The sequence below is a fragment of the Salvelinus alpinus genome, chromosome 3 (genome assembly GCF_045679555.1).
Source record: "Salvelinus alpinus chromosome 3, SLU_Salpinus.1, whole genome shotgun sequence".
Classification (NCBI taxonomy): Eukaryota; Metazoa; Chordata; class Actinopteri; order Salmoniformes; family Salmonidae; genus Salvelinus; species Salvelinus alpinus.
In genome coordinates, this window is record NC_092088.1 from 26,449,580 (window position 1) to 26,474,169 (window position 24,590).

The 24,590-nt window shown below is 45.2% G+C and overlaps 1 protein-coding gene across 1 annotated transcript; it reads right to left on the bottom strand.

Moving 5' to 3' along the window:
- Positions 1–42: 42 nt before the first annotated feature.
- Positions 43–24,453, bottom strand: LOC139570448 (synaptic vesicle membrane protein VAT-1 homolog). Its single transcript, XM_071392336.1, has 6 exons — positions 23,764–24,453; positions 20,999–21,206; positions 18,259–18,429; positions 16,649–16,738; positions 15,993–16,234; positions 43–2,977 (listed from the first exon to the last, which is right to left on the bottom strand). The coding sequence occupies exons 1-6, from the start codon at positions 24,202–24,204 to the stop codon at positions 2,783–2,785; spliced, it is 1,347 nt and encodes a 448-aa protein (XP_071248437.1). The 5' UTR covers positions 24,205–24,453; the 3' UTR covers positions 43–2,782.
- Between the last annotated feature and the right edge of the window lie 137 nt (positions 24,454–24,590).

Sequence of the window (24,590 nt, forward strand, 5' to 3'; positions counted from 1 at the left end):
GCGTGAAAGCACAAAGAAATAGGCATAGCCTAGATAAGCCAGTTTGTCATTTTGGAATGCAATTTATTCATTTCAGAAAACATGTACAGTACAATACAGGTAAGGCATAGGGCAAAACGTCAGAAAAGCGTCACCAGTTCATGTGGACAGCGTCATAGAAAGTGGTGAAAACACAGATTCAAGCACTGCAGAGAATTTCAATCAAAGACTTCAAATACATCAAGGAAGTGTATGATAACATAAACAAACCACTTGTAAAGTTAGTAGTGTCATATTAAGGGCTTGGGTACGTCCGTAGGTGCTTTTGGATGAAGTAAAAATAGGCAAACAAATATGGGGATTTGAGCAACAAACGCATTACCACAACAAACCGCTGGCTCTGAACAATGAAAATCAACGGTCAGTATGATTCAGGTTTCAGAATGGGTGGAAACACCTGCAGGGTCATAAGGACTCTGGGGGGGAAAAGAATCAGATACTCAGATTCCCGGTCCCAATTCCTTCCAGACAATCCCAGCCATGTCTTAGCTCATACCTCATTCATTCTAATGCCAGGAAAGAAGGAACACTACACAAACCCAACCTTTCCATTTTCACTTCTGACAGAGAGGAAAAATTGCAAATGGAAAAACAAACACTAATCCTAAACACATTCCTAAACAAAAGTTACATTTCAATTGACTTGTTTAACATGAAAATAAAGAGATGGGAAGGCTCTCCGGAGAGAGAGAGAGAGAGAGAGAGAGAGAGAGAGAGAGAGAGAGAGAGAGAGAGAGAGAGAGAGAGAGGGAGTGGAGAGTATGAGTGGAATGTGTGTGGTGGCGTGGTTTTGGACGGGGAGAAGAGTAGCTTCCTTTCTCTGCTGCGTCGGGTTACCGCCACAGCTGGGAAAAACATCTGCTTCCTCTTATATTAACCATTTGGAGTTTTGAAAGCAGAGTGGAATTAGAGCCTCATTTTGTATTTGCAAACTTGATTTAGTCAGAACAGAATTAGAGGGGGAGATACAGTAGAAAGGATGCTCATGGGAATCGAACCCCAGTCTCCAGGTTCGGTATACATCTGCAAGCAGCCGGGTGTGTCAACACTAGACCATGAGCTCGGCAAGACCATTTGGAGTCATTCATGAAAGCCATAAGATACGGATCCAATGATATGAAATGGAACACAGTGAGAATTCACCATGAAAACACGGGGGGGAAAAATGTGAAATTCCCTAATACAAATTCTACAAATCAAGTGTTCTATTTGTGTGTGTCATATGATATTTTGGCCACAGATAAATAGTGAATGCAGATCATCGTAGAATACAACATCGTGGCACCAACGAGAAAGTGTCCAGAGAGCAAGCACTATAGTTGATGCAAAAGTCAAGTGTGTTCCCACGTTCTCCTGTTTCTTAAGTCAGAGCAACTTGACTGGTCTGGAGGAAGGCTGGGGCAATCCTTGAGAATACACAGTTACAAACTGGGATTGTTTATATACTTAATATAAAAAGTATATTAAGTATATAATAAGTATATTCCTATTATACTTTTGATACTGAAGAGGCACTGTTCAACATTGAGAGCCGTGCGACGATAATCACAAAACGAAAGAAGAGTGTTGACAAGAAAAGCTTGTGCCAAACATTTTTTTTTTTTACCACAAGGTCACCGGGACATTGTTTAATCAAGAACAATTCAAACAGTTTGACAAGGTAAAGGAAGGCCCTGTTTTTCATTCTTTTTGTGATATATGGGCAAAGGGGAAAGTTGGTGTTTAATTTGGCACACTAGGTCAGGAAAAAGCAACAATCCATATAACAAACGACACTTAAATACTGGTCTCATAGTATTCTCAAAAGTGGCCACGAAGTCAGCGACAATTTACAATGTTGAAATATGACATTAAGACATTGAAAGAGAAATCTGGCAAAGCACAATTCAAACAACATCAAACCATATATCACTCAGAAGCGCTCACGTGCACACGCACACACACACACACACACACTCCATAATTCACTAATGCAAAATACTAACACATTTTCGTTTAAAAGCTGGACCTCCAATTCATATAACAATACGGTATCTGCCTGCTGAATCAAGAAGAGCATGCAATTCAACTTGGAGGGAGACAAATTACAGTAAAGGGGTCTACATTGATGACTCATGAAGTGTTGCTAATGGGGCACGTTTTCCTTTGAAACATAAGGCCTTGGAACATACCGGAAACATAGCAACTTGTCTGAGTAGCTATTATACAAACAACATGACTAAGTCACTAGTGTCAGTAGAACAAGACCACCATACACATTTGCCCCTAAGCGCAGTTCTAAGTTCAGCTTATCCTAGCCTTATTAAACCGAGACTCGGCGATGTGCCGTTGGCACGAGTGGCAAGGTAAGCCAACGATATTGCAGACGAGCACACTGCAAGACGATGCACTCACGCGGAGCATCTGTGCACGTGCACGGCTGACGCTTCAGTCTCCTGCGTCAGTATAGCTGTTTGACAACAACTGCGTAGAAATCAGCCTCGCCTTGTGCTCGTTGTTGTTGCTGAAGTCGGCCTGTTACGGCTGTTTATTTTGTGTTTCGCAGAATCTACCTTTTAACCAAAAGGAGGTTTTAAAAAAAAAGGATCTTAGATCAGCACTTAGGGGCAACTTCACCTCACACGTATAAACAGATAGAAACACTGAGGCAATGGTCGATTTCTGAGACATGGACTGAGGAGTAGAGAAGAAGGCCAATGTTGAAGTGCTCAAGTCTACTGCTCACATACATACTCTCCCTTTCTCAATTCTCCTCTCTCTTGACCTCTTCTGTGCTGGTCTCTGTCTTATTCTCCTCATTTTCCTCCTCTTCCTTGTCCTCTGTCTCTGCTGGCTCAGGGTTGGACTCGGGCTTTTCCTCCTCTTTCTTTGGCTCTGGGAGCAGAATCACCTTGCCGATGTTGTTGCGCTCGTGCATACGCCTCATCGCGTCACCCACCTGATGGAGGGACAGAGAAAAGAGAGACGGCAGGCAGACAGAAAGGTTGAAATACAGATCGACAAACCAACCAACTGAAAGAGGGAGATAGAGAGAGGGTGAGAGGGAGAGAGAGAGGGGGAGAGGGATAGAGAGAGAGAGAGAGAGAGAGATGCTCTTCTTCTTTTTTAGCTCCTGTGCAAAAGTTGGATGTTCAGGATCCAGTTTATTTCCCATTTGTAATAAACACATTGGAAATCTGCATCAAACCCTCTCCTTTTACCAAGCTCAGATAATGACATCTTCTCTGTCTGTCATATGAATACTGAAAGGGTTTGTCCCTATTTAATTGGGACTGCACACACACAAGTGCCTCTCTGACTCCACTGCCCCTGCTCTCTCCACTCACCCCACCCCACGGCACTCAAACAAAGCTTCCCCTAACAACCGACGCCACGGCAACCACGGCCGGTCACCTAGCAACTGCCGGCATCAGACCCATATCAGCGGGAGGGGCTGAGAATTGCAGTGAGTCTGACACGTCAGACAGTGTAAACAGGAAGGGGAGGGTGGGAGGAAGGCTAGGGTGGATAGCAAAGAGCTCATATCTGTGGGGAGACTGCTGTCAAAACAGTTTCAATGAATGTCAAATATGGATTTAATTATTATTATTAATATGCAAGGAACTATTGGAAATGTCATGAAAATGTCACACAGAAAATGAGCCTAGCTTCTACTGGATTAGTTGTAACAACAGTATGTAGCATCACACGTTCTACAAGTGGCGAGTCTGTTAGTCTGACGTAGATAGGCTACATGCCAGTTGCAATAGATACAAAGTTTCATAGGAAGGTTAGATTAAATATTAAATTCATTCTACCAATCCTATGACTATTCCATTCATTCACTCCTTTCAAAAGGAGTCGGATACGATACCGGCTTCCAGGCAGTCGCATAGCAACAAGAGGTCTAGCTATACACCAGTCATATTTCCTGTCACACCGAGGCTCCCACTAATCAATCTAACCTTTGACGCCAAGCCTTCTGACCAATCAGAAGGGGGTCAAGTGGATAGGAGCGGGGGGAGAGACGTTTCCCATCCTCTCTGGAAAGGCTCTCAACCGTCGCAATGGAAACCACTGGGTTGACGAATACTAAGTAAACAAATCAGTCAGTCTATAATGACATTGTTGTAGCTCCTCTTTGTAAACAGAATTGGGATTTGAAAAGACCCCCACCTCTTCCTCCCTCCCTCCCTCCCCCCCCTCTCAAACCCTCTCTGCCTCCCACAAAGTCTGTCGATGTCCAACCCTGTTGAGCAGACATAATATCAGACATTACTAAAGAAGCAGGAGAGCTAGGTGTAAACATAGCCTTTCAAGGCAGTGGAAGGAAGAGTGCAAGCCTCTGGAGGGATTATATGAAAGCAATACAGAAATATTTAGAATCGCCACCAGGGGGCAGCTGGAAGCAGTGTTTGTATACAATGCAGTACTTTACCTACATTGTACCTTAGACTGCAGGTCCACTGGGCGCCAGTTCAGGTAGATTATGTAGACTACATGCAGGCTACAGCAGAATTCGTATGTGGATTATAATAAATTGACATATTTGTAGGGTCTAAGATGTATTTTCCATTAGGGAAAATAAATGGTTTTATTATATGTTCAAGGCAAGCAATAGGCAGAATAAATTATTGGTGGCCTCAGTGCCTGTGTGGTCCAGCGGTTACAGCCATAACAGTTTAGCAATGGAAATCTCACCTACTGTAAGGGCCATCCACACCAAAGACCATAACTACATTGGCAAGTTACACATAGCCTAACTATAAAACGTGGGCGAGCATCCACACTGGAGGAAAGTTGATCGTTTTACAGTAGGCCTACATCTGTCAATCAACTGATGGCCAAATCAGCTATCAACTCAGCCAGAGAAACACAAACAGCAGCCTATTATCGGGTTTTCACACCATTCATCATGTGACAATGGATAGGCTAACGGGTAGCCTACAGAATGTATTGGAATATAATCAAATAACAAGGGGCTTATTGTAACCATCAATGGCACTAGATTATCGCCAGCTGATGCCTCGTTAAACCACCAATACCCGCTAAATTCATAAACACAGCTAATCTCAATTGCAACCATTATTGGCCACCTCATTACCGCTCCGTAAAACATTATGTCCTTGTTACCTTAGTCCTGCTTGCAACCAAAGTCTTTCAAGATATGTTCGCCCTCTGGTTGATATTATCATCGGAACAACTTGATTTATTGATTGGCAAGATTTAGGTATTGTAGAAATAAAGTATTTACTTGTTTACGATGGCAAATCTACTGTGGCAAATATCCAACACTTTGTATGAATGGAAACTAATGTTGGTGTAACCTACTGTTAGTATCGAGGGTAAAATATCCTTGGACTTTCTATAATTATTTGAAATGTGAAACTAAACCAAGCCAATCCAGGATTTAGGTATTTGTGCCAGAAGGGTGTGGACCAGAATCGAACACATACTGACAGGAGGCCCTAGTCCCTAGAACACCCCAGGCCACGATTGAAATCAATTTTGACAGTTCATTCGTAACCTTAGGTTCGCTAGAAACCTTAAGATGTCCTCTTTTCGATAATATATATCCGAAATGCATATATAAATGCATTTCGGATACAATTTCACACTTGTAGTGGAGTGTATGTCGTAGTGGAGATCAATATATATCTTGTGTTACTAAGCTATATACGCCGACGGTTGTTGATGTGTATGGCTGCATTTCAGATACATTTTTGTACACTTGAATGTCGCAGTAGTATGATATATGACCTTACAGTAGCAGTAGGACATTTATTAATATTCATTCTGGTGCGTTTAGCATTTGAGCGAGCGAGGGAGGATGATTTTGATAGCTGGCACTGGTCCGAATGACTCGATTTCCCCCGCATGGAGAGAAAGAGAAATTCGAATTTCCAGTGAATGTATCTAAATCACAAGGCTCTTTTGAATTTCCTGATGCGCAGGAAAATGTACCACAACAAAAGTGATAAAATTAAGATCCGACATCTGTATGTAAACTCTGTTAGACTGCAGGAATCCATGAAATACTACGTTCTCTGCGTCTGCTATGGAGGAGCCCCCGAGCCACAAATATATACTATATCCGTTATTGACGTCACTTCTATCAGTGTAGGTGAAGGGCAGGAGACAGGTTAAAGAATGAATTTTAAGCCTTGAGACAATTGAGACATGGATTGTGTATGTGTGCCATTCAGAGGGTGAATGGGCAAGACAGGTGCCAGGTGAAACTGTTGGTGTCAAGAACTGCAATGCTGCTGGGTTTTTCACACTCAACAGTTTCCGTGTGTATCAAGAATGGTCCACACTCCAAACAACATCCAGCCAACTTGACACAACTGTGGGAAGCATTGGAGTCAACATGGGCCAGCATGCCACCCTGTGGAACGCTTTCGACAACTTGTAGAGTCCATGCCCCGACAAATTGAAGCTGTTCTGAGGGCAAAAAGGAGGGGTGCAACTCAATATTAGGAAGGTGTTCTTATTAATGCTTTGTAGACTCAGTGTGTGTATATATATATACATACATATATACACAGTTGAAGTCAGAAGTTTACATACAGCTTAGCCAAATACATTTAAAATCAGTTTTTCAATTCCTAACATTTAATCCTAGTAAAAATTCCCTGTCTTAGGTCAGATAGGATCACCACTTTACTTTAAGAATGTGAAATGTCAGAATAATAGTAGAGAGAATGATTTATTTCAGCTTTTATTTCTTTCATCACATTCCCAGTGGGTCAGAAGTTTATATAGACTCAATTAGTATTTGGTAGTATTGCCTTTAAATTGTTTAACTTTGGTCAAACGTTTCGGGTAGCCTTCCACAAGCTTCCCACAATAAGTTGGGTGAATTTTGGCCTATTCCTCCTGACAGAGCTGGTGAAACTGAGTCAGGTTTGTAGGCCTCCTTGCTCGCACATGCTTTTTCAGTTCTACCCACACATTTTCTATAGGATTGAGGTCAGGGCTTTGTGATGGCCACTCCAATAACTTGACTTTGTTGTCCTTAAGCCATTTTGCCACAACTTTGGAAGTATGCTTGGGGTCATTGTCCATTTGGAAGACCCATTTGCAACCAAGCTTTAACTTCCTGACTGATGTCTTGAGATGTTGCTTCAATATGGCCACCTAATTTTCCTCTCTCATGATGCCATCTATTTTGTGAAGTGCACCAGTCCCTCCTGTAGCGAAGCACCCCCACAACATGATGCTGCCACCCCCGTGCTTCACGGTTGGGATGGTGTTCTTCAGCTTGCAAGCATCCTCCTTTTTCCTCCAAACATAACAATGGTCATCATGGCCAAACAGTTCTATTTTTGTTTCATTAGACCAGAGGACATTTCTCCAAAAAGTATGATCTTTGTCCCCATGTGCAGTTGCAAACCGTAGTCTGGCTTTTTTATGGCGTTTTTGGAGCAGTGGCTTCTTCCTTGCTGAGCGGCCTTTCAGGTTATGTCAATATAGGACTTGTTCTACTGTGGATATAGATACTTTATGTACCTGTTTCCTTCAGCATCTTCACAAGGTCCTTTGCTGTTGTTCTGGGATTGATTTGCACTTTTCGCACCAAAGTACGTTCATCTCTAGGAGACAGAACGCATCTCCTTCCTGAGCGGTATGATGGCTGCATGGTCTCATGGTGTTTATACTTGCGTACTATTGTTTGTACAGATGAACGTGGTACCTTCAGGCGTTTGGAAAGTGCTCCCAAGGATGAACCAGACTGTGGAGGTCTACAAAAAAAATTCTGAGGTCTTGGCTGATTTATTTTGATTTTCCCATGATGTCAAGGCACTGAGTTTGAAGGTAGGCCTTGAAATACATCCACAGGTACACCTCCAATTGACTCAAATGATGTCAATTAGCCTATCAGAAGCTTCTAAAGCCATGACATCATTTTCTGGCATTTTCCAAGCTGTTTAACCTCCTGATGAGGTGGCGGATGGTCTCCTGAGGGATCTCCTCCCAGACCTGGACTAAAGCATCCGCCAACTCCTGGACAGTCTGTGGTGCAACGTGGCGTTGGTGGATGTAGCGAGACATGATGTCCCAGATGTGCTCAATTGGATTCAGGTCTGGGGAACGGGCGGGCCAGTCCATAGCATCAATGCCTTCCTCTTGCAGGAACTGCTGACACACTCCAGCCACATGAGATCTAGCATTGTCTTGCATTAGGAGGAACCCAGGGCCAACCGCACCAGCATATGGTCTCACAAGGGGTCTGAGGATCTCATCTCGGTACCTAATGGCAGTCAGGCTACCTCTGGCGAGCACATGGAGGGCTGTGCGGCCCCCAAAGAAATGCCACCCCACACCATGACTGACCCACCGCCAAATCGGTCATGCTGGAGGATGTTGCAGGCAGCAGAACGTTCTCCACGGCATCTCCAGACTCTGTCACGTCTGTCACGTGCTCAGTGTGAACCTGCTTTCATCTGTGAAGAGCACAGGGCGCCAGTGGCGAATTTGCCAATCTTGGTGTTCTCTGGCAAATGCCAAACGTCCTGCACGGTGTTGGGCTGTAAGCACAACCCCCACCTGTGGACGTCGGGCCCTCATACCACCCTCATGGAGTCTGTTTCTGACCGTTTGAGCAGACACATGCACATTTGTGGCCTGCTGGAGGTCATTTTGCAGGGCTCTGGCAGTGCTCCTCCTGCTCCTCCTTGCACAAAGGCGGAGGTAGCGGTCCTGCTGCTGGGTTGTTGCCCTCCTACGGCCTCCTCCACGTCTCCTGATGTACTGGCCTGTCTCCTGGTAGCGCCTCCATGCTCTGGACACTACGCTGACAGACACAGCAAACCTTCTTGCCACAGCTCGCATTGATGTGCCATCCTGGATGAGCTGCACTACCTGAGCCACTTGTGTGGGTTGTAGACTCCGTCTCATGCTACCACTGGAGTGAAAGCACCATTCAAAAGTGACCAAAACATCAGCCAGGAAGCATAGGAACTGAGAAGTGGTCTGTGGTCACCACCTGCAGAACCACTCCTTTATTGGGGGTGTCTTGCTAATTGCCTATAATTTCCACCTTTTGTCTATTCCATTTGCACAACAGCATGTGAAATTTATTGTCAATCAGTGTTGCTAAGTACACAGTTTGATTTCACAGAAGTGTGATTGACTTGGAGTTACATTGTGTTGTTTAAGTGTTCCCTTTATTTTTTTGAGCAGTGTATATATATATATATATACAGTGGGGAGAACAAGTATTTGATACACTGCCGATTTTGCAGGTTTTCCTACTTACAAAGTCTGTAATTTTTTTATCATAGGTACACTTCAACTGTGAGAGACAGAATCTAAAACAAAAATCCAGAAAATCAAATTGTATGATTTTTAAGTAATTAATTTGCATTTTATTGCATGACATAATTATTTGATCACCTACCAACCAGTAAGAATTCCGGCTCTCACAGACCTGTTAGTTTTTCTTTAAGAAGCCCTCCTGTTCTCCACTCATTACCTGTATTAACTGCACCTGTTTGAACTCGTTACCTGTATAAAAGACACCTGTCAATCACACTCAATCACACTGATTGACACACTCAATCAAACAGACTCCAACCTCTCCACAATGGCCAAGACCAGAGAGCTGTGTAAGGACATCAGGGATAAAATTGTAGACCTGCACAAGGCTGGGATGGGCTACAGGACAATAGGCAAGCAGCTTGGTGAGAAGGTAACAACTGTTGGCGCAATTATTAGAAAATGGAAGAAGTTCAAGATGACGGTCAATCACCCTCGGTCTGGGGCTCCATGCAAGATCTCACCTCGTGGGGCATCAATGATCATGAGGAAGGTGAGGGATCAGCCCAGAACTACACGGCAGGACCTGGTCAATGACCTGAAGAGAGCTGGGACCACAGTCTCAAAGAAAACCATTAGTAACACACTACGCCGTCATGGATTAAAATCCTGCAGCGCACGCAAGGTCCCCCTGCTCAAGCCAGCGCATGTCCAGGCCCGTATGAAGTTTGCCAATGACCATCTGGATGATCCAGAGGAGGAATGGGAGAAGGTCATGTGGTCTGATGAGACAAAAATAGAGCTTTTTGGTCTAAACTCCACTCGCCGTGTTTGGAGGAAGAAGAAGGATGAGTACAACCCCAAGAACACCATCCCAACCGTGAAGCATGGAGGTGGAAACATCATTCTTTGGGGATGCTTTTCTGCAAAGGGGACAGACGACTGCACTGTATTGAGGGGAGGATGGATGGGGCCATGTATCGCGAGATCTTGGCCAACAACCTCCTTCCCTCAGTAAGAGCATTGAAGATGGGTCGTGGCTGGGTCTTCCAGCATGACAACGACCCGAAACACACAGCCAGGGCAACTAAGGAGTGGCTCCGTAAGAAGCATCTCAAGGTCCTGGAGTGGCCTAGCCAGCCACCTGAACCCAATAGAAAATCTTTGGAGGGAGCTGAAAGTCCGTATTGCCCAGCGACAGCCCCGAAACCTGAAGGATCTGGAGAAGGTCTGTATGGAGGAGTGGGCCAAAATGCCTGCTGCAGTGTGTGCAAACCTGGTCAAGAACTACAGGAAACGTATGATCTCTGTAATTGCAAACAAAGGTTTCTGTACCAAATATTAAGTTCTGCTTTTCTGATGTATCAAATACTTATGTCATGCAATAAAATGCAAATTAATTACTTAAAAATCATACAATGTGATTTTCTGGATTTTTGTTTTAGATTCCGTCTCTCACAGTTGAAGTGTACCTATGATAAAAATTACAGACCTCTACATGCTTTGTAAGTAGGAAAACCTGCAAAATCGGCAGTGTATCAAATACTTGTTCTCCCCACTGTATATATATATATATACAGTGGGGAGAACAAGTATTTGATACACTGCCGATTTTGCAGGTTTTCCTACTTACAAAGCATGTACAGGTCTGTAATTTTTATCATAGGTACACTTCAACTGTGAGAGACGGAATCTAAAACAAAAATCCAGAAAATCACAGTGTATGATTTTTAAGTAATTAATTTGCATTTTATTGCATGACATAAGTATTTGATCACCTACCAACCAGTAAGAATTCCAGCTCTCACAGACCTGTTAGTTTTTCTTTAAGAAGTCCTCCTGTTCTCCACTCATTACCTGTATTAACTGCACCTGTTTGAACTCGTTACCTGTATAAAAGACACCTGTCCACACACTCAATCAAACAGACTCCAACCTCTCCACAATGGCCAAGACCAGAGAGCTGTGTAAGGACATCAGGGATAAAATTGTAGACCTGCACAAGGCTGGGATGGGCTACAGGACAATAGGCAAGCAGCTTGGTGAGAAGGCAACAACTGTTGGCGCAGATATTAGAAAATGGAAGAAGTTCAAGATGACGGTCAATCACCCTTGGTCTGGGGCTCCATGCAAGATCTCACCTCGTGGGGCATCAATGATCATGAGGAAGGTGAGGGATCAGCCCAGAACTACACGGCAGGACCTGGTCAATGACCTGAAGAGAGCTGGGACCACAGTCTCAAAGAAAACCATTAGTAACACACTACGCCGTCATGGATTAAAATCCTGCAGAGCACGCAAGGTCCCCCTGCTCAAGCCAGCGCATGTCCAGGCCCGTCTGAAGTTTGTCAATGACCATCTGGATGATCCAGAGGAGGAATGGAAGAAGGTCATGTGGTCTGATGAGACAAAAATAGAGCTTTTTGGTCTAAACTCCACTCGCCGTGTTTGGAGGAAGAAGAAGGATGAGTACAACCCCAAGAACACCATCCCAACCGTGAAGCATGGAGGTGGAAACATCATTCTTTGGGGATGCTTTTCTGCAACGGGGACAGGACTACTGCACCGTATTGAGGGGAGGATGGATGGGGCCATGTATCGCGAGATCTTGGCCAACAACCTCTTTCCCTCAGTAAGAGCATTGAAGATGGGTCGTGGCTGGGTCTTCCAGCATGTCAACGACCTGAAACACACAGCCAGAGCAACTAAGGAGTGGCTTCGTAAGAAGCATCTCAAGGTCCTGGAGTGGCCTAGCCAGTCTCCAGACCTGAACCCAATAGAAAATCTTTGGAGGGAGCTGAAAGTCCGTATTGCCCAGCGACAGCCCCGAAACCTGAAGGATCTGGAGAAGGTCTGTATGGAGGAGTGGGCCAAAATCAATGCTGCAGTGTGTGCAAACCTGGTCAAGAACTACAGGAAACGTATGATCTCTGTAATTGCAAACAAAGGTTTCTGTACCAAATATTAAGTTCTGCTTTTCTGATGTATCAAATACTTATGTCATGCAATAAAATGCAAATTAATTACTTAAAAATCATACAATGTGATTTTCTGGATTTTTGTTTTAGATTCCGTCTCTCACAGTTGAAGTGTACCTATGATAAAAATTACAGACCTCTACATGCTTTGTAAGTAGGAAAACCTGCAAAATCAGCAGTGTATCAAATACTTGTTCTCCCCACTGTATATATATAAACTCAGCAAAAAAAGAAACATCCTCTCACTGTCAACTGCGTTTATTTGCAGCAAACTTAACATGTGTAAATATTTGTATGAACATGACTAGATTCAACAACTGAGACATAAACTGAACAAGTTCCACAGACATGTGACTAACAGAAATTGAATAATGTGTCCCTGAACAAATGGGGGGTCAAAATCAAAAGTAACATTCAGTATCTGGTGTGGCCACCAGCTGCATTAAGTACTGCAGTGCATCTCCTCCTCATGGACTGCGCCAGATTTGCCAGTTCTTGCTGTGAGATGTTACCCCACTCTTCCACCAAGGCACCTGCAAGTTCCCAGACATTTCTGGGGGGAATGGCCCTAGCCCTCACCCTCCGATCCAACAGGTCCGAGACGTGCTCAATGGGATTGAGATCCGGGCGCTTCGCTGGCCATGGCAGAACACTGACATTTCTGTCTTGCAGGAAATCACGCACAGAACGAGCAGTACGGCTGGTGGCATTGTCATGCTGGAGGGTCATGTCAGGATGAGCCTGCAGGAAGAGTAGCACAAGATGGAGGTGGATGTATTCCCTATAACGCACAGCGTTGAGATTGCCTGCAATGACAACAAGCTCAGTCCGATGATGCTGTGACACACCGCCCCAGACCGTGACGGACCCTCCACCCCCAAATCGATCCCGCTCCAGAGTACAGGCCTCGGTGTAACACTCATTCCTTCAAAGATAAACGCGATTCTGACCATCACCCCATGTGAGACAAAACCGCGACTCGTCAGTGAAGAGCACTTTTTGCCAGTCCTGTCTGGTCCAGCGACGGTGGGTTTGTGCCCATATGCGACGTTGTTTGTCGGTGATGTCTGGTGAGGACCTGCCTTACAACAGGCCTACAAGCCCTCAGTCCAGCCTCTCTCAGCCTATTGCGGACAGTCTGAGTACTGATGGAGGGATTGTGCATTCCTGGTGTAACTCGGGCAGTTGTTGTTGCCATCGTATATCTGTCCCGCAGGTGTGATGTTCGGATGTACCGATCCTGTGCAGGTGCTGTTACATGTGGTCTGCCACTGCGAGGACGATCAGCTGTCCGTCCTGTCTCCCTGTAGCACTGTCTTAGGCGTCTCACAGTACGGACATTGCAATTTATTGCCCTGGCCACATCTGCAGTCCTCATGCCTCCTTGCAGCATGTCTAAGGCACGTTCACGCAGATGAGCAGGGACCCTGGGCATCTTTCTTTTGGTGTTTTTCAGAGTCAGTAGAAAGGCCTCGTTAGTGTCCTAAATTTTCATAACTGTGACCTTAATTACCTACCGCCTGTAAAATGTTAGTGTCTTAACGACCGTTCCACAGGTGCATGTTCATTAATTGTTTATAGTTCATTGAACAAGCACGGGAAACAGTGTTTAAACCCTTTACAATGAAGATCTGTGAAGTTATTTGGATTTTTACGAATTATCTTTGAAAGACAGGGTCCTGAAAAAGGGACGTTTCTTTTTTTGCTGAGTTTATATATATACAGTACCAGTCAAAAGTTTGGACACACTTACTCATTCAAGGGTTTTTCTTTATTTTAACTTTTTTCTACATTATAGAATAATAGTGATGACATGGAATCATGTAGTAACGAAAAAAGTGTTAAGCAAATCAAAATATATTTTATATTTGAGATTCTTAAAAGTAGCCACCCTTTGCCTTGATGACAGATTTGAACACTCTTCAAATCAAATCAAATTTGAGTGTTTTGTCGATGTTTTTGCGGGTGTTGTGAAATTCTTGTGTTTCTAGCTCCAACAGTGCAGTAATATCTAACAATTTCACAACAATAAACACAATACACACAAATCTAAAGTAAAGGAATGGAATTAAGAATACATCAATATTTCGGCGAGCAATGTCAGAGCGGCATAGACTAAGATACAGTAGAATAGGATAGAATACAGTATATACATATGAGATGAGTGATGTAATATTCCATTATTAAAGTGGCCAGTGATGTTTTCAAGTCTATATAGGGCAGCAGCCTCTAATGTGCTAGTGATGGCTATTTAACAGTCTGATTGCCTTGAGATAGTAGCTATTTTTCAGTCTCTCGGTCACAGCTTTGATGCACCTGTACTGACATCGCTTTCTGGATGATAGCGGGGCGATCAGGCAGTAGCTCGGGTGATTGTTGTCCTTGAGGATCTTTTTGGCCTTCCTGTGACATCGGGTGCTGTAGGTGTCCTGGAGGGCAGGTAGTTTGCCCCCGGTGATGCGATGGGCAGACCACACCACCCTCTGGAGAGCCCTGCGGTTGCGGGCGGTGCAGTTGCCATACCAGGCGGTGATACAGCGCGACAGGACGCTCTAAATTGTGCATCTGTAAAAGTTGGGGAGGATTTTAAGTGCCAAGACAAATTTCTTTATCCTCCTGAGGTTGAAGAAGCGCTGTTGCGCCGCCTTCACCACACTGTCTGTGTGGGTGTACCAATTCAGTTTGTCAGTGATGTGTACACTGAGGAACTTGAAGCTTTCCACCTTCTCTAACGCGGTCCCGTCGATGTGGATAGGGGGGGTGCTCCCTCTGCTGTTTCCTGAAGTCCACGATCAGCTCTTTTGTTTTGTTGACGTTGGGTGAGAGGTTATTTTCCTGGCACCACACTCCCAGGGCCCTCACCTCCTCCCTGTAGGCTGTCTCGTCATTGTTGGTAATTAGGCCTACTACTGTTGTGTCGTCTGCAAACTTGATGATTGAGTTGGAGGCGTGCGTGGCCACACAGTCATGTTTGAACAGGGAATATAGGAGGAGGCTGAGCACGCATCCTTGTGGGGCCCCAGTGTTGAGGATCAGCAAAGTGGAGGTGTTGTTTCCTACCTTCACCACCCGGGGGTTGGCCCGTCAGTAAGTCCAGGACCCAGTTGCACAGGGCGGGGTTCAGACCCAGGGCCTCGAGCTTAATGATAAGCTTGGAGGGTACTATGGTGTTGAATGTTGAGCTATAGTTTGGGATGCTGAGATTGTTTGGGATGAGTTGGACCGCAGAGTGAAGGAAAAGCAGCCAACAAGTGGTCAGCATATGTGGGAACTCCTTCAAGACTGTTGGAAAAGCATTCCTCATGAAGCTGGTTGAGAGAATGCCAAGAGTGTGCAAAGCTGTCATCAAGGCAAAGGGTGGCTACTTTGAAGAATCTAAAATATATTTTAATTTGTTTAACACTTTTTGGGTTACTACATGATTCCATTTGTGTTATTTCATAGTTTTGATGTCTTCACTATTATTCTACAATGTAGAAAATAGTATTGGCATTCTCTCAACCAGCTTCATGAGGTAAACTTGAATGAGTAGGCGTGTCCAAAATTTTGACTGGTACTGTATACTGGATATAATGTATAGCCACTGAGCTACTCCTATATATTCACTGCACCTGTGTGCGCACACACACACACACACACACACACACACACACACACACACACACACACACACACACACACACACACACACACACACACACACACACACACACACACACACACACACACACACACCTGTTCAAAGTGGTAGGTGGAGTCAATGCGGGGCTTGATCTTGCCCTGGGTGTAGAGTTCCAGTAGGCGGGTCATGGTCTGGGTGATGAGCTCCTCCTCGTCACTCAGGTAGCCCAGATGGAAGCCACACACAGCCTTGTTGGCATGCATCAGCCTCAGGGTGTTGATGGTGAATTGGTTGTACCAGGTCTTGGCTACCGCCAATAGGTTCTTCTTCTGACCCGTCACACAGTTGGCTGCACCTGGGTAATGGAGTCATGAAGTCAGGGACACATGGAGAGGACATTACCACCCTGCCAGAAATGTGCATGTTAAAAACGTGGTGTAAATATAATAATTACACAACATCACATTTTACTGTAACACAAATTAAATTGTAACACTTCAAAAATGCAAACACTTGAAAAGCTAGCTTGGAATGCATTTTTTTCCCCCTCAATACATTTTAAATGTATTGGAAGCAGGTTATCAAGTCATTTCACATACCATGAAACATGTTAGAATTGCAAATAGAATGTGTTAATCTTCTACAAAATTTACGGTAAGGAAGGGATGTAGTGGTACAGAAAAAGGTGGGTAAACACCTTTTCCGGTTGAGATGACAGGAGGCGAGTAATGTAAACGCTAATACAAACAATGGTAATTTAGTCTCTTACCAAACACTATGAGGGTTCCCATGGGCTTCAGCAAACTAAAGGCCTTTTGGGTGTCTGAGCCTCCCAGTGGGTCCAGGACAACGTCCAATCCTGAGGGAAAGAGACAGAAATGCCATTGGAAACTGATTTGCTCGAGTGGATCACTAGTACTGATCGAGAGGCTTGACATACAGTTTACATCGTATGCAATGATACACTACATGACCAAAAGTGTGTAGACACCTGCTCGTCGAACATCTCATTCCAAAATCACGGGCATTGAAATGGAGTTGGTCCCCTCTTTGCTGCTATAACAGCCTCCACTCTTCTGGGAAGGCTTTCCATTAGATGTTGGAACATTGCTGCGGGGACTTGCTTCCATTCAGCCACAAGAGCATTAGTGAGGTTGGGCACTGATGTTGGGCGATTAGGCCTGGCTCGCAGTTGGCGTTCCAATTCAATCCAAAGTTGTTCGATGGGGTTGAGGTCAGGGATCTGTGCAGGCCAGACAAGTTATTCCACATCGATCTCGACAAACCATTTCTGTATGGACCTCGCTTTGTGCATGGGGGCAATGTCATGCTGAAAGAGGAAAGGGCCTTCCCCAAACTGTTGCCACAAAGTTGGAAGCACAGAATCATCTGGAATGTCATTGTATGCTGTAGAGTTGCGATTCCCCTTCACTAGAACTAAGGGGCCTAGCACGAACAATGAAAAACAGCCCCAGACCATTATTCCTCCTCCACCAAACTTTATAGTTGGCACTATGCATTCAGGCAGGTAACGTTCTCCTGGCATCCGCCAAACCCAGATTTGTCCGTCGGACTGCCAGATGGTGAAGCATGATTCATCACTCCAGAGAACACGTTTCCATTGCTCCAGAGTCCAATGGCAGCGAGCTTTACACCACTCCAGCCGACATTTAGCATTGCGCACGGTGATTTTAGGCTTGTGTGCGGCTGCTCGGCCATGGAAACCCATTTCATGAAGCTCCCGACGGAACAGTTCTTGTGCTGAAGTTGCTTCCAGAGGCAGTTTGGAACCTGGTAGTGAGTGTCGCAACCAAGGACAGACCATTTTTGCGCACTACGCACTTCAGCACTCTGCAGTCCCATTCTGTGAACTTGTGTGGCCTGCCACTTCATGGCTGAGCCGTTGTTGCTCCTAGACATTTCCACTTCACAATAACAGCATTACAGTTGACCGAGGCACCTCTAGTAGGGCAGAAATTTGACTGACTTGTTGGAAAGGTGGTGTCCAATGAAGGTGCCACGTTGAAAGTCACTGAGCTCTTCAGTAAGGCCATTCTACTGTCAATGTTTGTCTATGGAGATTGCATGGCTGTGTGCTCGATTTTATACACCTGTCAGCAACGGGTGTGGCTGAAATAGCCAAATCCACTAATTTGAAGGGGTGTCCACATACTTTTGTATATATAGTGTAATACTTCAAAGAGGAGATGACAAAGGCACCTATCAGTGATGCTGATGATACCGCCCTTTAGCCTGGTCCCAGATCTATTTGCGTTGTCTTGCCAACTCCTATGGTGATTGTCACACCAATAACCATAGGAGTTGGCAAGACAGTACAAACAGATCTTGGACCAGGCTGCATGTCCAATCCATCCTTACCCTTGGGGCTGATTTTACGGATCTCCTCGGCGTAATCTCGTGTACGGTAGTCGATGGGGTGGGTGACCCCCCCCTGGCCAATGGTCTCGTGCTTGCTGGCCGACGCAGTTCCAAACACGGTCACGTCCTCCAGCAACTGACAGAGCTGGGTGGCAGCGATGCCCACACCACCTACAGTAGGTGAGGGACATAAGGGGACAAGACACAGAGAGAGGCACGAGGGACGCATAGCATGAGAGATACTGTAGGTAACATGGAGGCAGGAAAATTGTGACAGAGGTGATTCCTGATGAAGGTGATTCGTGATGGAGGAGAAATTTAATAGAGTGGAGACGGGATAACGGAGCTGAGACGGGATGGGAATATGATAGAAGTTAAATTTAATGGAGGAGAGATGTGATGGACACTTTGAGAGTTTGATTGAGCCAGCAGGTTTGGCACTTTTGGGACTTCAAATCAAAATCTAATTTTATTGGTCGCATACACATATTTAGCTTTCCATTGGTTCCATTTTGCTAGGCAAGCTGAATCAAGCTCAAATACAGTAGAAAGACTTCAAATACTATTTTAACCCAGGTGTGGTGATTGGTGCCACGTACAAAAAAAGCCTCACTTGCAGTATTCTAGACATACTGTTCTGTAACAGGCAGGCTGTAAGCTCTAAAAGCTTTTAGCAAACCTTGAAATTCTGTTTATCTGACACACGCTCCCCTTCATAGTGGTAAGGTGAGGCAATGACACATCTGGCACGCTGATTCTCAACACAGGGGCCCCTCAGGGGTGTGTGCTTAGTCCCCTCCTGTACTCCCTGTTCACCCACAACTGCATGGCCAAGCACGACTCCAGCACCATCCTTAAGTTTGCCGACGACACAACGGTGGTAGGCCTGATCACCGACAACGATGAGACAGCCTATAGGGAAGAGGTCAGAGACCTGGCAGTGTGGTGCCAGGACAATAACCTCTCCCTCAACGTGACCAAGACAAAGGAGATGATCGTGGACTACAGGAAAAGGAGGGCCGAGCCAGCACCCATTCACACTGAAGGGGCTGTAGTGGAGCAGGTCGAGAGCTTCAAATTACTTGGTGTCCACATCACCAACAAACTATCATGGTCCAAACACACCAAGACAGTCGTGAAAAGGGGAACGACAATGCCTATTCCCCCTAAGGAGATTTGGCACGGGTCCTCAGATCCTCAAAAGGTTCTACAGCTGCACCATCGAGAGCATTCTGACTGGTTGTTTCACCGCCTGGTATGGCAACTTCTCGGCATCCGATCCTGCCACCCAGGACATCTATACCAGGCGGTGTCAGAGGAAGGCCCTAAAAATTGTCAAAGACTCCAGCCACCCTAGTCATAGACTCATCTCCCTGCTACCGCACTGCAAACGGTATCGGAGCGCCAACTCTAGGTCCAAAAGGCTTAACAGCTTCTACCCCCAAGGCACCCAGACTATTTGCATTGACCCCCCCTTTTTTTTTTACACTACTGCTACTCGCTGTTTATTATCTATGCATAGTCGCTGGTACCTACAGTACATGTACATATTACTTCAATTACCTCAACTAACCTGTACCCCCGCACATTGACTCGGTACCGGTATCCCCTGTATATAGCCTCGTTATTGTTATTTTATTGTATTACATTTAAGGGCTTGTAAGTTAGCATTTTACAGTAAGGTCTACACGGCGCATGTGACAAATATAATTGTATTTTATTTGATAGTGGATACTCAAAACACAACCCACTGGGCACAGACAGCAATTCAATATCTATTCCACGTTGGTTGAAGCGTGCCCTTTCGCACCACCACCGCCAGCTACTGCGCTCATAAAAATATTTCTGACACACCCCCGGACCGATAGCGTTACCACCAGCACTAAGATTTACCATTGCGCTAAGTTTGTTAAAATGGAGCCCCTACTTTGTGTCTGTGTGTGTTCAAGAAAGGTAGAGCCCAATTTGTAGGAAGAAAACAGAAACCGTTAGCATAGCTCGAAGGTTACTCACATAACCGCGGTTCTATGAACTAAGCATTTGTATTTTTTTGGGGGGGGTTCTCTCGCATCCTCATTTTCAAATCAGGTGACCCCCGTGACCACTAGTTTTGGAAACACTGCAGTACAGTATAAACCAAACCCTACTTATCTTATCCATCTTTGTTTTGTTTTTTCAAGGCCATGAAGCTAAAAAATCTACGTGAAACGTCGAGTGTTACCAAAGCAACAGGATGATAACGATCTATGTTGTCAGTTGGCTAAGGTGCTGCATGTCGTACAGTGTTATCCTCAGAGGTAAGAGGTGGCGTTGCCATGGAAATGGAGGCATATTGTTCCAGGGTAAAAGGACAGGGGAGTCACTACAGACTTGTATGTCCACATAAGCTATATACTGTGCAATCTCCTATTCTAAGATCAAGGGAAGTATGTCAAAGCCATGACTTAGGCCTAGTCAGTGGTGCAGATGAATGGCTATGTTATACAGTACTACCGTGGTTGCGAGGGGAAATTCTGGGGCTGTGGAGTGTGTGTGGTGGGGAAAGGGGTACATTTTTATAGTATGTGTGTGTATGTGACTTGTGTGTGCTACTCGATGTACAATCAGTCACATTCCGGTAAGTAAACATGAGCGTGTGTGTATGTTTGTAAGAATGTGTGTGTATGTGCACTTGTGTGAGTGTGTATGCGTGTGCGTTTGCGCCCTTGTGGATGTGTGTGTGTGTCCACCACTACTGTACCTGCTGCCATGTGGATGAGGATGCTCTGTCCGGCCCTGACGTTGGCCATCTCAAAAAGCATAATGTAGGCCGTCAGGTAGTTGACGGGGAGGGCCGCCGCTTCCTCGAAGCTCATTGACTCAGGCATGATGAATGTTTGGCTAGCAGGCACAACCACCACCTCCTGCCACAGGCCGTGACGACTCAACACCAACACACGGTCACCCACCTGAGAGAGGGACATTTCACATGGGTCGTAAGTCACAACACACTTAAACACCGTGAAAATCCTGACAACTATTTGCTGAGTGGCAAAGTTTCCGGATGAAAATAATATTGTGGTGGTTGCCAACTGGAAGTTGCTTTCTACGGTCCATGTGAATATTATGAACGAGAGGAGGAGATGTCTTTATTGACATGCACTCCTGCAATAGCTGAATCTCCCATGTCAGGAGAGCACTGCTGACTTACTTGCCTGGGGCCAGATCAATTGTTGCGGTCTTGCCCGACTCCTATGGTCATTGTCTAACAGATCTGGGACCAGGCAAGCCGTAGACTTTTTATTTGTGTTTCGAAAGAGGCCAAGAGGCGGAAGACGCAGGAAAGTCGCTCAATCGGTCTCTGAATATTATAACATTTCCTGTTTGTAATTCCTCGAGATGTACGGGTTGCTTCTCTTCCTGCTGCTCACAAACACATGACAATAAAGTACTCATGACTCACAGATCACATTGCCACATTGCATTTTATGCGGTCAATGACCTCAGTCTGCACAAAAGGGTGCATGACCAATTGAGACCTAAGAGAACCTGTATGAAACTTCTATTTGAAAATATACCATTGTTCAGGAATGTTCTGTGGAAGTGGTGGTTGAGTATTTCAAAGAACCAGTCAATAACACATACCAGGAAAGAATGAATAGAAAAGAAAAACAAGAGAACACGGAAAAAACAAACGCCACTGAGGAAAAGGTTCAAATGTGGGTGGGGCTTTATGCTCGAAAAGTGAATATGTCAACGGTTGACATCATTTGATCACTGACCAATCTGATCACATCCATCTGGTCTTTTTAGGATGGGCGAAGAGGATTCAACAAGGCTGAAGATTTTAAAACAGGGTCGTATTCATTTGTACCAAACAGATGAAAACTGACTGAAACAGAGAGGGACTAATTGGATTTGTCCAGTAAGAAACGCTCATTTCTGTTTTTTCATTGCAAAACGTTTTAAAACATTGCAATGCTTGCCCTGATGAATACGACCCAAAGCTGGTGTCTGTTTCAGCCCGGGAAATATCCCATGTGACCTCATCCGAAACAGCCACGCCCTCAGTCCACCTCTGGATAGCTTCACTGATTGTTGGGCCAACGCGGCCGTTCGGACAAACATCGATAAAACAGTGAGTTGTTGAGACCATGTTGGCCAAAAGACACAAACTGAGCTCAGCATAAACAGAAACAGGAACAGGTCCAAGCCTAGGCTACTCCCAAAACAGACTCTAAAGGCAGCAGCTGGGCTCTGCCTTATATTGTCCACAGATCGGGCAGCACTCTGACTCTAGGCTGTTGTTGTTGGGGGTGGTGGTTAGGTGTCTTGGAACTACAAGCACAAGCATTTCACTACACTTGCATTAACATCTGCTAACCATGTGTATGTGACCAATACAATTTGATTTGAGGCCAGTTGTGCAGAAAGAATGTGCTGTCCTTCTATAGGATTCTTCTAGCCATTTGTTCGGGGGAAGGGAGGGTGGAAAGGGGTGTGGCAAGGGGAGGAGAAGAAAATGAAGGGGGAGGAGAAGGAAATATCAAATGTAACTGACCATGTTTGTGGAACAGTGAAGGGTTATGATGTACTTTACAAACAGTACTGACTATTTGGGTCTGACAGACAGACAGACTCACACATAGGCTCACCTTGCACATCGGCAAACAATTGCACACAAACACGGGGCCAAAACACACACACGCACACACGCCAAAGGAAATATTGCTGATATCAAAATATTATATCAGAGCCCTTTATCAAATAGATTGGGTCATGTCATTGCAGTGTTACGCCCACATGAGTTGACAGCCCTTGGGGGAATTCTCGAAGCATGGCAGTGTCAGTGTCATCACTCATTTCACATCTCCATCCCACGTCGGATATTCACAGTCTGGAAGTATCAGAGGGTGAACAAATGGAGACAGGGGAGAACCAAAGCTCTTAACCCCAACCTCTGATAATCACTTCTCAACAGGTTCTTGGAGGTGTTATAACACATCGAGATAGGGAGCAGGAAGGCACACCACCTGACCACAGGATATGTGACTTTCATTGGGAAGACAGAATATGCTCACTGCTATTATAGTAGCCCAATATTTGCTACTAAAATCAAGACAATAATGCGGCCAAGGACGAAAACCACTAAAATGTTTATTATCTTGTAATAAGGCTTTCGTACAGAGACACAATGTTGTTTCAGCCTTGTGACTGCATGAATAACTAAGAAAATGATATGACGGCAGAAAGGAAGATATTAAAGAGATAAATCACGTAAAAGGAGCGCCCAAAACAGTGCTGTCATACTGCACTGTTAACCATGATTTTGTGCACGCCTCCTCAATAAAATATTATAGCCTATATAACGGTTCTGTGCCTGGACAAAAAGGGCCACGTTTTATGTATTGATTGGGCGGGCCTCGCCCATGAATTTGATTTGAATATAAATGATGAGCAATAGGCTACCATAAAGAAAGAAAGAAAAGGCTTGAAAGAAACATGATGCTATGTTTTTAGACTCACTTTTCTATCCGTCACCTCTTCCCCTAATGCTTCAATCACGCCCGAGCATTCCATCCCGGGCGTGACGGGCGGCGACGGCAGCAGCTCATACAACCCCTGTCTCCCCATCAACTCGGCGAAGTTCAGACCACACGCCTTGACCCGCACCAGCACCTCTGCGCTTTTCAGGCTTGGCTTTCCCTTTTTCATCTGGAGCTTCACTTTGTCATAGCCTCCATAGCCCGTTAGGAACAAAGCACGGTAGCTGAAAACTTCCTCCTCGGGCGCCACGGGCGCTTTGTCTGGGGTCGCCGCCGCCACAGGCTCGTCTGCTGGCTCTTCCGCGGGGGATGGCTCACCCTCTTGGGCTGCCTCCGATGGAGGTTCCTCAGTAGGTGGGTTCTCTGTCTTCTCCTCTGCGGGTTCTTGCTGCTGTCGTGCCGGTGCCTCTTCGCCAGACATGATCGGAATCACAAAAATAGCCTATTTTTCCCAATGCGCTTTTCTTTTTTGGTACTTCTGTTTCTCAGGTTTTCCTGATAGCCTAAAAAACACCTTACAGAAGTTGCAGTAAAATTGTATTTTTTTTCGTAAACTAGTCTATTGCAGTGCACAATTCCACTGTAAAAATATAGATAGCCTATTACAACAGGTAATACCAGGAGGTGATTTTAGTGCGTGCACCCTAGCTAGGAAAGTGACAGATATTCTACTTGGCAATGGAGAGCAGTGCGCAGTCAGACGGGATGTGGCCACGGTTAAAGGGCGGAAAGTGGATTTTTAGTCAGAGGAGGGGAGCTAAAGCAAGAGGTCGGCGGAGCTCGCTTAGCAACAGGTGGCGTTGCCAT